Genomic DNA, 19341 nt, shown 5'->3' with positions numbered 1-19341 from the left:
ATTTTTCATTCAGGCACGTTTTAAACCTTTCAAGGTTTTGCCACCTTTTCCCGTTCATTAACGTGTTGGTAAGTCTATATCGATTTTTGTAGTTAGTAGCCTATCTTTTTCGTCCCGGACGCGTTAATGACGAAAAATAAAATGATTGATTGATAACAGCTGCACCACAACTGTTAAGGAAAAAAGTTACCAAACTTTTTGTAAAGGACTGACATTGCTGTTTATCATTAGGCCACCACAAATGGGGAGAGCCTAGACCAAATTTGGAAAGATGTAATGTTTTTTCAAGAGCACGATGCCCTGTAGTGTATCACAGCAGGGGATAATGTAGCGCCCTGCGTTTCACCTTAGGTCTTTTCAACGTTTATTACCGTCATGAAATTGTCGTTCTTTTGCATAAGCTTATATGTAACGTTACCCAGTAATTCAAGTAATTTTGCAGTTATATATGCTTCGAGATTTTGAAGCGTGATTAAGAATTTGCGTGCCTTTCAAGAAATCGCATGCCATAAGCTAAAATCATTCTTGCAACCGGCAGTTTTAATGCGTAGTTTTTCGTCTCTTCAACGTTATAGCCTACAGATGCTTGATTCCTCAGCGACTATGCAGCCTATATCGCGTTCTGGCCTTCAATTCAACAGACAGTAATAGTATAATTTTTGGTACGATTGGAAGACCATGCTTGGTCGAGTAACAGTATAATTTTTGGTGCAGTAGAGATGTTATTCTGGTGAGGTTGGAAGACCAGGTTTGGTCCAGTAGTGATATAATTTCTAGTATGTTCTAATTTGTAATCTAAGTTCTTTTTGCTGGGATCAAAGCCATGGCCCAGTTTGGTTGTGGTGATTTAAATTGTGTTCGATTATAATCAAGATGGTTCTTGAGAGGAAGTTCATGATGTGAAGTTCCTTTCTACAATAAAAACATACTTATAACTAAGAAGTCTAGACGTTGTTCTCGATCATTCCCTGCGATCACTGCGCTCGGAATGTTGCTGTAGCTTAAGCTTCCACAGCTAGGTATGGGCGGTTAAGCTAAATTATATACTGTCCGCTACAGATAACTTTTCTAGCAACCTTTCGATTTTCATCACAGCTTTGCTATTCCACCGCTGACTTTGTTATTTATTGTGCTCAATTCAAGTCAATGGAGATTCTATATGGTTGTAAATCTTTTCGCAATTTGCATCCGGCCCGCAGCTGTTAATCTCGCAGCAATCCGGCCCTCAGAGAAAAAAGTTTGGTGACCCCTGGCATAGATCAATGACTATCAACAAATCGATTGTTTCTAAATGTCACCAAAACCAAATGTTACCGCCGCTGCTCGCCTACTTAATTTTAGTGGATAGTCTGGTAGATCAGTCGTCAACCTGTACCTAATTATTCCTGACTTGACACCCACACTGTCTAAAATACCACACTCAGTTAAATCACCAAAGGAGATGGGTAACACAGTATAATTGTGGCTCAAGCCTATGATGTAAACACTTAAAGGAATAACAATGACCAACTTAATTCGAGTGATGAGGTTGATGAAAGGATTACCAATTATTGAAACAACCACTGTCTAGTAATTAAGAGACAGCAAAATACGTCCTAACTCTAGCGATGTCAGTATCTAAAAGACAGTTCCAAAGCGACCGCGAGATGACGTCACGAGATTAGTTGATCGACAATCGATAAAGAATTTAACAGTTGCAAGAACGCTCAGATATCAATTCAATTCAATTTATTTTTCTTTGTTAGAATGCAAAAGAAATGATATTGTGAAAAAGAAATACAGTAACAAAACCAACAAAAGGAAAAGGTGGCAAAACCTTAATGGTTTAAGACGTGCATGAAAGGATCTAATATTGCGGTATATGCATCAATAAATATAGTTAAGCACGGCCACCAAACCTGATACTTTAAAATAAGTTGATGAATTAGTTAAGAATCAGTCGCCTCCTCATTCCTGGAACAACTGGAGCGCCAATTCTTAAAGCAATGAGAACACGACTGAACCTAACATCACAAAAACAAACTAATATACACAGTTACACTTACACACACATATTGAAATTACGTAACGGACTATCAAAACAAGGACTATTTACAGATTTCATACAGAAATAAAGTGTTCGCAGCAACGATATTAAGTAGCCTATATATTGCAGAACAAATACATAATATGGCAGCTCATTATCAAGATAAAATAGTTAAAAAAGCTTTGTTTTTTAAATTAATTTCCTGCGCATGTAAGAGCATAAGAAGCATGATGATATAGCAGCGTGTTTTTGGTATTTCTAATAAGAGTTGAATTAGCGTCAATGAGGGATGGAGTGTTTTTGGTATCGCTAATGAGAGGTGGAGATTCTTTGGTAGTGCCGATGAAGGATGTAGTGTCTGAGTTGTTTCAAGCATCTTTTCCAAACCCAACCTAAATAATAATCTTACGAAAAGTCAAGCGATCCTCTGAACGAACATAATAGCTTATAATAATCAGGGAGTAGTTAGATGCAAGCTGGTAGTAACATAGTGATATATTCTTATCTGGCAAATATTAAATTATACAAAATGGTATAGTAGCTTATTCATGGAAGAGTAAAGATAATAGGCTAATCATCATCCTTATCCGGTCGGGTGTAATATATAAGATATACGTATAGTAAGATATGTTAATGTATAATATAGTAATATATGATATGTAGGATAAATTTACAAAAGTGGCATTTGGAAAGGCATGCTACACCAGGATATGGTGCAACAATCAATAATACAGTCAGATCATTAAAGAGTTACAGCATAGGTTGTTAGAGGTTAATTTTCAAAACGCAAGTGCTTTTTCAAGTTACTGCAAAATATTGAAAAGGTTTCAATTTCAGTGATGGTTTTCGGGAGATGGTTCCACACTTTAACTCCACTAAACTGAATGGATTGTTGAGTCAAGCTTTTGGAGAAGTAGGGGAGGAAAAAGTGATTGTTGCTTCTGGTCCGTAACATACCGTGAAGGGGATCCGTAACATACCGCCCCCTAAAAGGGCATGACCTTTTACAAAACAACGGATCCTTAAAACGATATGAAACGCACTAAACGATACTACACATTCAAGCACGAGTGTCAAGAGCTGTAACCAGATAGCTACCTAGTCAAGCACGACTGTTAAGGGCGGTAACAAGATAGCTACCTAGTAGATGTAAAGATGTTACACTACGACTATTACAAGTAAATGGACAAAACTACTCGGTGCAATCAAGGCACACGGTTCCTAAATTAGAAATGGCAAGGACATAATTAGAGAAAGGTATCATGCAAGAGGCGAGGCACCGTGGGGAGTTTCCTAACCTAACGTACGAAAGTAACTAACAACGAATAATCACACGCATGCAGGTAGTTATTGTAACCTAACCGAAAACAGCAGTGTAACTAAGGTTGAACGCATTGATCTATTACATAATTACAACACACAATGAGGATAATAAAGGCAACACAAAATTATGACAAGATTATCCAGTACGCCCTATAAGCGCCAAAGTTAGATCATTGGTTACAGACACTAAAAACAAAAATGATATCAAATTCAAAGAGCAGTCAAGAAATAAAATTAACAGACTAAACCTAAAGGTAGCAGTCGTGTGTCACTATTAGCAGTGCTACCAAAACTAGTAATTGGCACTGCAATCTAAGACAGGTTAAGCCCACCTAGTGAAACATAGCAATGCCTAACTTAATACATATAACAACAAAATTGTCGATCAGCGAAGCCGCAGCAGAAACAGTTCATGTCACAGAGGGCTGAGTGCCCAAATGTCCTTCTAGCAAACAGATTTTCCTCACGTCTCTAATCAATACATTGTCCGCAGTTTGGACGCGCACCCGACGTACCAGGCCATCTGAATCAGCGTAGCATTCTCTCACTATAGCGTTGGGCCAACAGCCGCGTTTGACATTATCGTCCGCTATTAACACCAGGTCACCAATCTCCAGGTTTGGAGAGGTCCCATACCACTTGTTTCTAGGCTGGAGCATTGGCAAATAATCGGTCAGCCAGCGACTCCAAAATTTGTCCGCAACAGCTTGGGTTTTGCGCCAGGATCGTCGATACAGATCTCTCTTCGTCGACACTTCACTCGGCAAGACCGTTTCCAGCGTCCCGGTAAGCAACATACTTGGTGTTAAAGCCATAAAGTCTTTTGGATCTGTTGAAACGTCAGTAATGGGCCGATCATTCAAGATTCGCTCTATTTCGCTGATCAAAGTTGACAGCTCGAAATCATCTAAGCTGGTTTCCCCTACCATGAGGCGCATGTGCTTTCTAACCGATCTGATTAAACGTTCCCAGACACCACCTGAGTGTGAACAGGCTGGGGGATTATATTTCCACTCGATCTCGCTTTGAGTCATTGCATGTTGGAACTTAGCACTCTTCCAAGACTTCACGCCGTCGTTCAGCTCACGCTCGGCGCCTTTAAAGTTGGTGGCGTTGTCACTGAAAACAACCTCTGGTTTGCCACGCCGACAAATGAACCTTCGAAATGCTTGAATAAATGCAGCTGCTTCCAGCGATTCGGCGACTTCTAAATGGACGGCACGTGACGCCATACAAGTAAACAGAACGACGTACCTTTTGACGGTACTCCTTCCCTGCTTAATAAGCAATGGGCCCATCAAATCGACGCCAGTGGAGTGAAAGGGTTTCTTTCCGGCTGCCGTTCTTGATTCTGGGAGATCGCCCATACGTTGCGTCCCAACGCGAGTGTTCCACACCCGACAACGAAGGCAAGAGCTTAGAACCTTTTGTACGGCCGCACGACCACGAATGATCCAGAAGGTTGACATCAGAGAGTTCAAAACATGCGAAGTTCCACTATGTCCAGACTCTTCATGCCGGTTGCAAATTAGCATTTGTGTTAACGGATTGTTGGGTGGGAGAATTATGGGATGCTTGATGTTTAAAGGTAGATCCACATTCCTCAGCCGTCCACCTACTCGTAATACACCGTCCAACAGAATGGGACTAAGCTTCCGTAGTGGCTTGAGTGCTGGATTGTTGCACAACTCCCTGTCAGGTAAAAGTTCATTGTTGGGTAGAGATTGTAATCTTGTCATTGCTTCAGGGAAATCATCCCAATGTACAAGTTTGACGAGGTCGGTAGTGGCTTCTAACATCTCTGCGCCTGTAAGTGGACCAACCTTCGGCTGTGGTGAACTGGAATGTTTCCACAAGATATACGCTTTGAATCTCTTTAGCCATGCCACTGATCTTTGGATTTTCCAGTACTTCGAGTGACGCATCAGGAGCAGTTTCAGCAAATTGTCTTCCGCAGCTGCGGTAGTAGCCATGCAAACGTTCTTCATTTCATCATCATCATTCAATGGCACTGTAATCACGTCTGGCTGCTGCGGCCAATTGCTTACACATTCGCTTAAAAATTCAGGACCATTAAACCAAAGTCCAGCAGTGTCGACCCGATTAGGCATTAACCCACGAGAGGCAATGTCAGCCGGATTGACACTGGTGGGAACATAACGCCATTGTTCAGGTGTGGAGTAGTTATGAATGACCTGAAGCCGATTAGCCACAAACGTATGAAAGCGAGAGGCACAATTCTGGATGTACTGGAGCACAATGGTAGCGTCAGTCCAAAAATACACGTTGTTAAAGTCAAATTCAAGCATGTTGCAAATAAACGTACTTAGTTTCACGGCCATAGTGGCTGCAGTTAACTCGAGTCGGGGTACAGTCACAGGTTTAGAAGGCGCTACTCGAGATTTCCCCATACAAAAGACACAACTTACCGAATTATCAGCATACACAATACGAATGTAACTGGCCACACCATACCCCACAGTGCTCGCATCAGAAAAAACATGTAACTCGATGCTAACGCAAACCTTGTCGGCCAATTTAAAGCTGCGTGGTATAGAGACGTTACGCAGTTGTGGTAGTCCATGCAACCAAGTTTGCCACTGCTGGCGTGCAGTTTCTGAAATGATGTCATCCCAGCCGCTCCCATCTCGACACGATTCCTGTAAAAGCTTCCTTATGGGCAAAACAAACGGTTGAACTATGCCTAAGACATCATACACCTGATTAATCATGGAAAGAAGTCCTCGCCTGCTCATTGGCTTCTCCTTCACGTCAACTTGGACCTTGAGACAATCTGCCGAGGTGCTCCAGAAAACACCCAAGGCCTTCTCAACTGTCTCGTCATGCAGTGACACATCCGGTCCAGACTTGGCGATGTCATCGTCTAAAACACAATTCAAAACATCTGGGTAATTCGCGACGAACTTGGTCAGATGGAACCCACCACTGTGCAGCAATGGAAGAAGCTCACTTATTAGTTTGGTAGCTTCATCTGCACTACCACATGATTTTAAGAGGTCGTCGACATAAAAGCTGTTACCTACTGTGTCTCTTACCTCTTTGCATGCACCGGTGGCATTGTCCTTTGCTGTTTGCAGGAGTGCATAAGAGGTGCAACTAGGCGAACATGTTGCACCAAAGGGAAATGCATTCATTTGATATTCCGCCGGCGTCTTACCCAGGTCACCATCAGGCCACCAAAGAAATCGGAGAGCATCTCTGTCTGCAGGGTCCACTCGCACCTGGTGGAACATACTGCGGATGTCTGCAATGAATGCGATTGGATCCTGACGAAATCTAAGAAGTACACCGGTTAAATTGTTGCAGAGGTCTGGACCCTGCAGCAGTGTGCTGTTAAGGGAAACTCCCTTGTATTTGGCAGCACAATCAAAAACCACTCGAAACTTCGGCCCTGTAGCGTGGTGAGGGAGGTACCATGTACGATCTGAAGGAGTGGGATTAGTCACCTGACTGGCATATTCGTTTACAATGTACTCATTAATTTTTTGAGCATATAAGCCCCTTACCTCCTCGTTACAAACAAGTTTGTTTTTAAGAGACTGAAGGCGCCGCTCTGCCACAATCCGGTTATTTGGGAGGGGTACGTTTTCATCTCGCCAGGGGAGTCTCATTTGATAATGGCCACCAACCTTTTTAACCGAGTCTTCCATGACTGATAAGGCCCTTTGATCCTCCCTGGACATGGACACCTGTTGGACCTCTTCGGCATCCTTAAAATCTTGTTCCAAGAACTGCAGCACTTGTTCATGGAGCCCTTCCGAGGTTTTCACTGCCGTAAGGCTGATGCCAGTGCCACCACTATCCGAGTTGACATTTTCTTCAAATTCGGCTCCAAACAATGTCCATCCAATTGCTGTATGCCACCCAAATGGTTCACCAGCCTTACCACAGCGCTGCTCTTTAATACGGAAGACCTCATGGGCATCCATGCCTATCAGTAAATCCACTTGTTGTGAAGGCAGTTTAGGAAATTGAATGTCCCTTAAGTGATTGTACTCTCCTGAAATCCTATTAGAGGGGATATTGCCTGACAGATTAGGTAGTTTTTGTAGTACCATCACCGAAGGAATTGCAAAGACTTCATCTTCTGCCATTCCCTGGATGTGCAGCGCTTTGACTTTAGAATGGCAGGTGGCCGAGTTACCAATGCCTTGGAGAGATGCACCTCCAATGGATTCTTTTAACCTCAATCTTTTCACCAAGCGTTGAGTGCAAATGCTTGTGGTGGAGCCGGTATCCATAAGAGCATAGGTACAAATAGCTTGTTCCTGGTCACCCCCCCAAACCTTTACCGGTACAATGCTTAAGACGGGGTGGGTAGGTACTTCTATCGGCGTCGATGCAAAGAGGGACTTGTTAGGTGCAGTTGTTTGCTCGCCTTCGTAATGAAGTAGAGTGTTGTGTCTTTGATGGCATTTCTGGCAATGCTTCCTAAAGTTGCATTTAGATGCAAGGTGACCCCCTTTTAAGCAGTTGAAACAAAGTCCCCACTCACGCACCAAATTGCGGCGGTCGGATATGGATGTCTCTAGGAAAGTATTACAACGCCAGATGGGGTGGTCCTCACTGCAAACAGGACATTCCTTTTTTACAGAAGTTTTAACATTCCCCGTCATGTTGTTGGAGACTGCCAATATCCTGTCCTTCCGGTTGTGTTCCTTCTGGTGTGTTTTCAAATGGAAGTCATTATTTGCCTGTGCCTTAAATACCTGTTGAGCCCACTCCATTTCGGCATAGCGAGCTGCATCGTTAACTAACTCCAAAAGATCTACAAAAGTGGCCTGCTCCCCTACACGCTGTTTGTGAAATGCCAACTCAGCAAACCTTTCTTGAAGCTTTAGGGGTAAGCGAGCTAACAGGAGGCTTAATATTTCCGAACCGTTAAGTTCTCCCAAGTTGCCACCTGCTTCAAAAAGGCATTTGCAATTGTTCATCCGGAGAGCCATGTCATTGAGTCGCTCTGAGTCTGATGAACGGATTTTGGGACCCTTTATCAGTTCTTCCTTAACTTTCACCCGCATCCTGAGGTTGTTGCCATACCGATTATTTAAAAGCTCCCATGCTTTATAGTATCCTTCCCCCTTGTCTGGGTAGACATTACAATTTTGGATCAACCTGGCTGGCTCTCCGGTGACATACATCTGCAGGTATAATAGCCGTCTATGACTATCATAGCAGCTGCCTTCAACGAATGCCTTAAACTCTTGGACAAAGGATGGATACTGCCCAATGTCCCCACTAAATTTCCTCAGCTGCAGCTGGGGAAGCTGCACAGCCGGTGATGTAGGCGCCATATAAGGCCGACTGGGTTGGGGTGCGGAGCGTAAATAACTAGTCTGTCTAGGAGTCCAATCTCTGGGCATGTGACCCTGATTATCAGACCAAATATTGGGCACATCAAACCTGGACTGGAAGCCAGGTGGCGCACTTGCTCTTCTTGAGAATCCATAACTAGTTGCATAACCGAGCGTCAATTGTGGTTCACCGCGAAAGTCAGGCGGCACTGTGGTTTTGCCATGAAACTGAACCTCGCTTTTCAGACTTGGAGAGAGGTCGTGACCCGAGAGCGCATCTATAACTTGATATTGCTCCCTGCTAGTACCACTACTGCCAGAAGTCTCATCCTGGTCGAACTGGTTGGCTGCCCCAGATGACCATGACGGTTCAGTTTTACCTTCAACATTAGAATTAGCCTTATTTTTTTTTTTATTTTTTTTTTTTATTTATTTATTTTTTTTATTTATTTTTTTTTTTTTTATTACACAACAATAACAACACAGATAACAAACACAAAAATATTGTACTCATCAGCACATCAGCAAGATGCATGCAAGTTCTAGTTCACAAACTATCTATGTCATGTGGTTCCATTTCAATTGGTGTTTTTTCAAATTCTTAGACTTTACGGCGATCACTCGCTCTGATTGCCGAGTTTCTTTTACCGTTTGAATAAACTGGGAAATCGTCGGGTTAGCTTCGGCATATTTGCATCGATAAACAACATATCTTGCGCATAAAAGTAAACAATTCAACAAATTAGAATTCACAGTTCCAAACAGAATCAACTGGTCATTAGCTATAACAGGATATCTCAGTTTTGCTGATATCCAAGAAAAAACATCTTCCCAATAATTCTTTACAACATGACATTCGCAAAACAAATGAAAGGTATTCTCCGTAGCAATTTTGCAAAATGTACAGAGGTTGCTCTCCTTCAGACCAAACGCAAACAACGGTGTGTAGTTTCATGTATTTTTCAAGCATTGTAGCCTAAATGTCACTCTCGATGCTTCTCATCAAGAACAAATCATTTTCGTGTTAAGGTAGGCGATGTTGAACAGCTTCCAGACGTAAAATCTGAAGCTGAAATGATTTCTGCATCATTGAACGGTTTCGATTGTACTGATAGTTTCAACTTGAAAACTGGTGCTGTTTTAGCTAAGCGGGAACTATTTTTGCTTGACAACTGAACCTTAACTTCAAAATCTGCGTTGGCCAGGCATAGGATGTTGTATCCAACATAAGTTATCTGGGAAAGTTAAAGGTATCAGTCCAAGCACGATTAAAGAAAGTAAATCCTGTATATTTGTTGTTTATGGATCATCATCAGTCATCATCTCCGTCTGCAGCAGATTGCGCATCAACATGAGTTATTTGCTTCCAAGAGTGGCGATTTTGAGCCAGCTCGCCCAGTGTCGCCAAGCTGAGTCCGGTTCGTGATTGGATGTTGTCTTGCCATCGTTTTGGTTGTCTGCCACGTTTTCTTTTTCCTTCTACTTTTCTTTCTGTGCAAACTTTGCTGATTCCGAATTGTGATCTTTTAGTGTTGCAGTACAGTTTTAAAACTTTTGATTTTATTAACTTATTGCTGCAATTGGATGTAGGCTAATTTTGCCATAGTTAAAAGATCTTCTGTTTTCTTGTGGTCAATTAAGTAGCCTTTTGTTGGTCATGCTTCTCAAGATGATGGGATTTTGGAAGGTAGTGAGTTTTTTCTTTATTTGAGTTTTTTTTATAGATGTTGTTGCTTAAATCTAGTTTGAATTCATTATGTTGCCTACAGACAGCGTTGTTCAAATGTCTTATCATTTTTGGAGTAATTGATTATCTGTAAGCTTGTGGCCTCTTCAAAGTTATAGCCCAGTCAGAGGAAAAATTCTGAAAATCTAAACAAGCTGTCCTATCATCTTGCAAAAAAAATTGACTTCGAGAGAGTAATCAAGGCGTGGTGCAGTCAAACTCAATGCTTTATATTACCCTTTTGCAATTGAAGCTCTTATAAAGACGTTTCTTAAATGCATCAAGTTGAAACCAACAAGAGCTTGATCGGAAGCTGAGTCAATGCTAAAGTAGCCTACAACTAGCAGTTTTAAATTTGTGACTGCTTTGCATTAGCCTATGTGGATTACGGTCCTAAACAAGATTCACTGACGAATTTAATGAAATTAAAGGAAGGTGTAATCTAAGTAAGAGAAAGCTGAGAAGAGTAGGCTACTGCTCGCAAGCTAAAGTTGCAGTGGCGATTATAAATTTAAAAAAAAATGATTTTTTTTCCTGAAGACAGAACGCTTTTATAACTCCACTTAACTAGCTGAATCATTCGAAGGAAGTGTATTCTACCGCACATTGCAAAGAATTCGATAGTTGTTGGAATTGACAAATGTATCAACAAACTCAAACATATCGTCGATGAGTTTGAAGTTCCATGAAAATTTCATCGTATGTCTGTTGTGCAGTTTCGGGCATGTGGAACAAATTTAAACCATTTGTAGGCTACAACAATGACATTTTTCAAGACATTTTGGATGAGTTGGTACTTTTGACAGAAAGCCACACAGCAAACTTCAGCTGCAAACCAGGACGAACCACCCCATAATCAATACAATAAGGAATCATTGATTGCAACTTTTGAAAGGTTTTTCCAAATAGTTTTGTTATGATTTTTTTGTGTTCCGGTAGCTATACCTCCAACGGTTGCGCTTTGAGAACGTGGTTTTAGCAATTACTGAAATTTGTAAAGAATTGTTTGCACTCCAGTAGGCCTACGACTCAAAACCGATTGAAAAGCCTACCAGTGGCGTACGCAGGGGGGGGCATTGGGCCATGGCAGGGGAGTTACAACCCCACTTTGGCACGCGTGTGACGTCACGATATTGAGAATGATGCTTTCAGTCTGTTTATGCTTGGGAATGATGCTTTCAGTCTAAAAAAACTTGCCTAATTTTAACCCTTATTAGCACAGGGATTTTAGGTAACTTAATCGGCACAGATGTTGACAAATTGTCAACATGGCATTTTCTTGTGTTTTTCGATACAAATGCGCTGGTCTCAAAGTGAAGTTGTTATTTTAGATGATTTGATGTTGATAAAACCTCAACAAAACAATCATTAATCCTAATTGGGAGGTCTATCTTCTATCCAGGACATAGTTTTAGATTACTAGCTGTCAGATAAAATGCAAAGAAATCTTAACAAGCGAAGTTTTGCCACGTATATTTCAAACACAAAAACGAAGGAATTTGGAGCACTACAACAAATTGTTCAGCATTCCAAGCAATATTGGTTCTTCTGAAGTTTTCAGTGTGGTGGGCAAACCCGTCGGCTACAAGTGACACATTTAGAACGAGTATGCTTTGCACATCTGTAGCATCTTCCCCGTTTGATAGTTTGAACTGTGCGATTGAAAGTGCTTGAAGTAGCAACATCGATGAACCTCGACTTTTCGGCAAGTAGTTTAGTTTCTTTCGCCAATTTTCTTTTGTTGACATACGTTTGAGCAAGCTGAAAGCTAAGTTGTTTGAGAAAATCTGTTTTTTTGTTACTTTTCCCATTGCCTCTCATTATGAGAAATGTGTTGTTGCTGGCAACATTTATCAAATTGTAATTTATACCCATTGGCCAATGATTTGTGTTGTATTTCCAGACGTTTAATATAAAATAAACAATAATAATAATTGTAGCGATAGCCAACCAAGTGAGAAAACCATTTACCTCTTGTTACTTACTAATAATAATAATGTTATGGTTTTATTTATTGTCGCTTTACAACAGCTAAGGTCTTTTAGCGACAGGGCTCATTTTTAATTTATATCAGGTTTACGATGTTATCACATTAGCCTATTACCCGACTCATTCTCACTGCGATATGCAGGATAGAACACAATCGGTACCATTTTTAAAGTCTTCGGTTTGACCCGACCTGGAATCGATCTCAGATCTACCAGCACCAGAGCCGAAGGCGAAACCACTCGGCCACTGAGCTGGTTTTGTTACTTACTGATTCAGTGTATAAAATCAACGCAATATATAGTAAGAAAGAAACGCAAAACAATCAACTGAGGAACGTGGTACAGAACGCTCAATTGATTACACGCGCAGTGCGGTGGTAATCAATTCCAACGTCTGTACCAGAAAACGCTGAACGGTGATTATGTAGTGACGCTGGTCACGAGTTACATATATTCAACGTAAATAAAATGACGACTATAACACCTCCCCGATAATTTTTATACACAAACATAAAAATGAACAAGACACCGAATTAACAATAAAACTCAAAGTCCGAAACGGGCCGGAGGTCTGCGGCGACGGCTCGACCTTCGTGGGTTGTGTGGCCCGAATTCCGGTACAGTCGGTGTGTCGTCCGAATTCGTTCGGGCTGAGGTGGAGACAGCGGAGGAGTCGACTGTTGGTGCAGGAGTTTCTCCCGGCTCCTGGTCCTCCGATGATGCATAGCGAGGTTGCAGTTGGTCCATATGGCGCCTCCACGTCGGACCATGTGGCAGCAGACGTACCAGGAAGATTCGGCTACCCTGTCGCTTAATCACCTCGGCTGGAACCCAACGAGGATCCTGGCTCCGTCGTGGAGTGAATGATAGCGCGTAACAGGGATCTCCCGGTTTGAAATGTCGTTTTGTAACTTCAGAGGCGTCCGTGTTGTGAGGGTTTTGTCGGGGTACCACTTGAGACGGTGTGGGGAGAAGCGTGTCGATCTTGGTTCGAATCTGACGATTGTTGAGTAATTGGCTTGGAGAGTAGCCACTCGGAGTGGGCGTGCGTCGATACTGCTGTAGGAATTCCAAGACTGCTTGTTTCGGGGCAGGGAAGATTTGCGAAGTGCTTGCTTGAACGTACGTACGAGGCGTTCCGCCGCTCCATTGGTTTCCGGATGGTAAGGGGCACCCGTGATGTGTACCATACCCCTCTCCTTACAGAAAGTTTGGAATTCTGTGGATTTAAAAGTAGTAGCATTATCGGTAACTACAGTATGGGGATAGCCGAAATGAGCAAAATCTCTTCTAGCAGGTTGATAGTAGCTGTTGAAGATAAGGAAGTAGTAGCATGAATACAAGGGTATTTAGAAAAAGCATCAATGCTGAGTAACCAATAGTAACCCATGAATTCTACTGCATGATCTATGTGTAAGCGACTCCACGGTGCTTCTGGAACCGTCCATGATTGGACCTGGGTTTTAGATTGCGGTTGATATTTGCCACAGGTACTGCACTTGTGACAAAGTTCCGCTATGTCTCGATCGATGTTTGGCCAGTAGACGGACGTCCTTGCCAACTGCTTCATTCTCTCAATGCCGAAATGTCCTTCATGAAGCAACTGAAGGACGGAAGGACGAAGTTTGGAAGGGATGACCACTCTGGAACCGTAAAGTAGACATCCGTAACAAGTAGAAAGAGAGTCTGCGTACTTACGAAACGGTTCGACCGGGTCTTGTGGAGAAGACTTAGCCGGCCATCCTTCATGAATGAAACGCATTACCGTGGAAATGATAGGATCTTTAGAAGATTCTTTACGTAGTGATGCAGCATTTGGGGTCTGGACCTGCAAATCCAAAGCATCGATAGCGCAGACGATATCAATGTCATCCGCACTTTCCTCTTCATCGAAGACTTTATCCCCTCCTGCTGGTAAGCGACTCAAAGCATCAGCGTTTTGATGATCCTTCGTCTTCCTGTACTCAATAGTGTAGGTAAATTGCGATAAAAAGAGTGCCCAACGAGCCAAACGATTTGCTGCCAAAGAAGGTGTCGATTTGGTCGGGCCAAAAAGACTAAGCAATGGTTTATGATCTGTGACCAAAATGAATGATCTACCAAAAAGATATTGATAATTTCTTTAGCGCAAAAATTATCGACAAAGCCTCTTTCTGAATTTGACTATAGTTTCTCTGCGAAGCTGTTAATATCTTTGAAACGTTTGCAATAGGCCGTTCTGTGCCATCTGGGTAACGGTGAAACAAAGTAGCACCGATGCCCACACTAGAAGCATCACATGCGATACCTACCGGAAGTGAAGCATTGAAATGTGTAAGAACCTCATCAGTAGATAGATGATGCTTCAGCTGAGCAAAAGAGTTTTCCTCTTGTTTTCCCCATCTCCAAGGAATGTCCTTTTTCGTGAGATGGTATAGTGGTTCTGCTACAGTAGAAGCGTTCAACGGTAGAAACTTCGAATAAAATTGTAAGGAACCTAAAAACAAACGAAGAGAAGATACGTCAGTGGGGGCAGACATCTCCAGTACGGCGTTTACCTTGGGACCTTTGGAGATGCCCTGCCTGGACAAAATGTGTCCGAGATACTCTACCTGAGGTTGTGCAAACTTACACTTGTCTTTCCTACACCTCAGGCCTTTTGAGTGAAGTCGATCGAGGAGCCGTCTAAGATTCTGGAGATGCTCCTCAGCAGTATTGCCACTGACAAGAATGTCGTCTAGGTAGACTGCGACCCCTGGAAGGTCAGCTGTAAGGTCGTCCATGATCTTCTGAAAATAACCTGGAGCAGAAGATATGCCAAAAGGTAAAACATTTTGTAAAAGTACGCCACGGTGAGTGCTTAATGCGAGTCGTTTTCGACTGTCAGGACCAAGTCGAATGTGATTGTAGGCATCAGCCAAGTCTATCTTGCTGAAACCATACCCACCACCCAACTTTTGCATTAAGTCTTCTGGTAAGGGTAACGGGTGACGATGGGTCTCCAGGGAAGGGTTCACCGTGACTGAATAATCGCCACAAATGCGTAACTTGGCCTTCGCTTCTGAAGAATTTGAACGCTTACGGACTGGAACAACCGGTGTGCCCCAATCGCAAAACTGAACTGGTGTCCATACACCACGTGCAATGCCCGAATCATAGGCTTGTGCTAAGTCCTCCTTTAGCGCGAAAGGTACAGGCCTAGGTTTTAGAAAAACAGGTTTAGCATCAGACTTAAAATCTATGTCTAGTTCATAATCTCGTAAGCACCCGAGACCCATCGTAAACATCTTTAAACTCGTCACATAAGAGGGAGCATGCCTTCTCCAGACTCTTATCAGGCTTGTCGCATGACTGGATGCTCTGTAAAGTAGAACAGTTAGACAGAAGGAATTTATCGATAGAAATTCTTAAAGACGAGATTGCATCACGACCTAGCAAGTTCAGTCCTTTGACTGTCGTGACTACAAAAGGAATATTATCTGACCTTCCCGTGGAAGGACAAGTTACCTGGGCCGTGAAAGAACCCGTGATTGGTACTAGATGCTTGGTAGCAGATTGGAACTGCGACACTGGTGCTTGCAATTGAGGTGCGCCTACCCGAGTCCAGACGTCGTTGGAAAGGAAATTTCCATTTGTAGCAGTGTCCAGTTCTAAGTGTGTGGTTACCGAATTAATGGAGATCGGTACTTCCAACTTTGAATTTCGAGGTTTTCTGCAAGAACTAGAGAGCATGTTAATTTCCTCGATACAATTTACCTTAGAAGGTTTGAACTGTCTAGCTTTCTTTCGACAAACACTCTGTAAGTGTCCCGTAATATTGCAGAAATGGCAAGTGGCTTTCTTAAACCTACAGTCATTGGCGTTGTGGTTGGAATTACCACAACGATAGCATTCTTTATTTTTAGAAGTAAAGAAAGTACCTGTAAGTTGCCTAGTTTTTGGAGGTTTGCTGATGGTCCTTACTTTCGCAACTGGTGCTGGTGGAGTGCCGTAAACAGTTTCTTTGGCCACCTTGGCTGCCTCTTCGGTTTCTGATGCAACCTCCACCGCACGTTTGAAAGTAAGTTCATCAGCTCTGATTTTGAATAACGCCTTAAGCACCGCCTCGTTACCTATTGAACAAATAAAACGAGTACGTAAAGCTTCGTCCAATGGATTTGAAATGGACGAGAAGTCACAGGTGGCAGCTGCCTGACGTATGCGGATGGCTAGTTCTTGAGCTGTTTCCCCGGGCTTGCGCTTCATTTCGCTCCAGAAACGGAATCGCTCCCTCACGATGAAGCGTTTTGGGTCGAATTGTTGAGCCATGTAATTTGTAATTTCCGTCATGGTGAGATCGTTGACTTCTTTTGGGTTTGTTTCCTGCGCAGCCAAATTTGTTAACATTTTGTAGATTGTAGGTGATTGATTGGTGAGAAAAGCCTGCGGCATTTTGTCTTGTGCGACTGAATGTGCTGCTACAAAGGTGTTAAACCTCTTCCAATAGTCTGCCCACAGTTCAGTGGTGGCATCGAACGCTACGAACTTAGGTAAAGATACCTGTTGTTGTATTGTTGTTGGCTGTGATCTCGCAGTTTGGGCTCGTATTTCTCGTAATTGTTCTTGGTGGCGCCTTTCTTGTTCTTCTTGACGTTCCTGGTGACGTTCTTCTTGTCTGGTACAGACGTTCTTCTTGTCTGGCAATTTGCTCCTTCGTCTGACGTTCTTGGTTGGCAATTTGTTGTTGCAGGACTTCGATCAGTTTCTCCATGTTTCTAAAATCCTGTAGAAATTCTGTAAAGATCCTGCCGACGACGCCAGTTAAATGTCTGTTGTATTTCCAGACGTTTAATATAAAATAAACAATAATAATAATTGTAGCGATAGCCAACCAAGTGAGAAAACCATTTACCTCTTGTTACTTACTGATTCAGTGTATAAAATCAACGCAATATATAGTAAGAAAGAAACGCAAAACAATCAACTGAGGAACGTGGTACAGAACGCTCAATTGATTACACGCGCAGTGCGGTGGTAATCAATTCCAACGTCTGTACCAGAAAACGCTGAACGGTGATTATGTAGTGACGCTGGTCACGAGTTACATATATTCAACGTAAATAAAATGACGACTATAACAATTTGTTTTCCTCAAGCAATTGAATTCTTCACAGTTTTCATCAAGAGTGTCAACTCCACCTTTGTGCTTGTGATAATCCATGATAACTGTAGGTTTCCTGTGAGAGTCAGTGACGGAAACAGAAGAGTGTGAAGAAGACATCATGAGGACATTCCTGTTTCGTTTTGGTATATATGACAATAGCAGAATTTTGTTCAAATGGTCATACTACCCTTTAGTACTTTCCACCTCTCTTCCCCTTGCTGATTTGCGTTGCGATGGAACTTTACGACGATTAGCCATTACTGTTCCTACCAATGTAAGATTTTGAAGCAAAAGATAGCAAACCACACCATAAGATGTAAAATAACTGTTAACGTAGACCGTATATCCCGACCACTACCAAAGTAAACAGAACACAGGTTCATCACTATATCATCTGCAAGATGTCTGTGAGAAGCCAAGCCGGATTCTCTTCCGGAATAAAGAATGCCACTTAGAGCAAAACCTGATGTGGATTCACACAGCCAAAAGAACTTTACACCAAATTTCCTTGGTTTCGATGGCATGTACCGTATGTTCTTCCAAGAATTTTGCTTCGATATCCGATCAGTTGTTCATCCACAGTCAATGCTTCCTTAGGGATGTAGACGTTGCGCAGACTACTGTTGAATGCTTCCCACACCTCTCGAATAGCAGCTAACATGTCGTTCCTTTGTCTTTCTGGTCGATTGCGATAGTTATCAAAACGCATGCATCGTATCAGAAATTTGAATCGATTTTGTGCCATAGCTACACTATAAAATGGCCTACTATCAAGAGGATCCCACAATCGACGTAAATCGGTGAAGTTATCTCTGTCCAAGCCAGCACGTATCATAATTGCAAGACCTGCCTTAACTTCTTCGATTGTGAATTTTTTTTGTACAGAATTAGGCAACAGCTTATACATTCGTGTCTCACGTTTCTTGCTTTTCTGTTTGTCTCACGTAGCCTACTATCTGAAGTATAATTTCAGGCCGATAAAATAATTTGAAGGCATCCGCTTCAAGTTCAGGAGCAGCATCAATCCGAGGCTGTTGCATCAATATATTTCTTCTTCTGAGCCTGCCTGGAAAAAGATTTGCATAATAGGTTGCATTGCCAGCTGTTATTGGTACTTGATCTTCATCTTCTGAGGAACCGTCATTAGATTCTTGATCTGCATCACTACCAGTCTCGTCATCTTCACTTTCTTCCTCAAAGATATCTATATCGGACAGTTCCTCCTCTTCCAAAGGCAGTTCATCAACATCTGGTATGGACTCACATTCACTACTACTTGTAGCCTCAGCATTAGAGTTGCTATCAACATCATCAGAAGTTATTTGCAGGTGTATTTGGGCCTTTTAAAATGAAAATCTTCTCTGTCTGTCCATCAGTAAATTTGACCCTTACTGTAATTAGCCGAAACAACCATTGAATTTCAAATAGTTAGTATTTCATGCCAAGTATCTTGTAAGAGCTAGTTAGAGCTAAGGCAAACGTTTCCGACACAACTTCTTAGACTGTATTTTTCTTCTGAGTTATATCAACTGGCAATCTAACTCCTCCTAGTGACTAGGAGGAGCTCTCCACTAAGACCTAGTCAGACAGCGATTCACTAAATACACGTGCAACTTTCCTGTAAGTCGCCTGTTATCACTTTGTGATAATAGCTAGCTACTGCATAGTGGCTTTAAATTCCAAACTCCTATTGTTTCTGATTGTTGACATTTTGTCAACAGATGTGCCGATTAAGTTAAAACGCAAATAACTCATTGTGGAAACAATTTAACGTTTTGAAGTCGCTACAGCAGTAAGCTACTCAGAAGTTCTCCTTCGTCACTGAATGTTGGTGAGCTAGT

The 19341-nt window shown here is 42.2% G+C and overlaps 1 protein-coding gene across 1 annotated transcript; it reads right to left on the bottom strand.

Moving 5' to 3' along the window:
• Positions 1-3759: 3759 nt before the first annotated feature.
• On the bottom strand, positions 3760-18335 carry LOC145773790 (uncharacterized). The gene is made up of 3 exons (XM_082584919.1): positions 18269-18335; positions 18029-18178; positions 3760-9044 (listed from the first exon to the last, which is right to left on the bottom strand). The coding sequence occupies exons 1-3, from the start codon at positions 18333-18335 to the stop codon at positions 3760-3762; spliced, it is 5502 nt and encodes a 1833-aa protein (XP_082441045.1).
• Between the last annotated feature and the right edge of the window lie 1006 nt (positions 18336-19341).

The sequence above is a fragment of the Aplidium turbinatum genome, chromosome 7 (assembly GCF_918807975.1).
Source record: "Aplidium turbinatum chromosome 7, kaAplTurb1.1, whole genome shotgun sequence".
NCBI classification, from domain to species: Eukaryota; Metazoa; Chordata; class Ascidiacea; order Aplousobranchia; family Polyclinidae; genus Aplidium; species Aplidium turbinatum.
The sequence above is the reverse complement of the archived record's forward strand: the minus strand, read 5'-3'. Positions and strand labels throughout refer to the sequence as shown.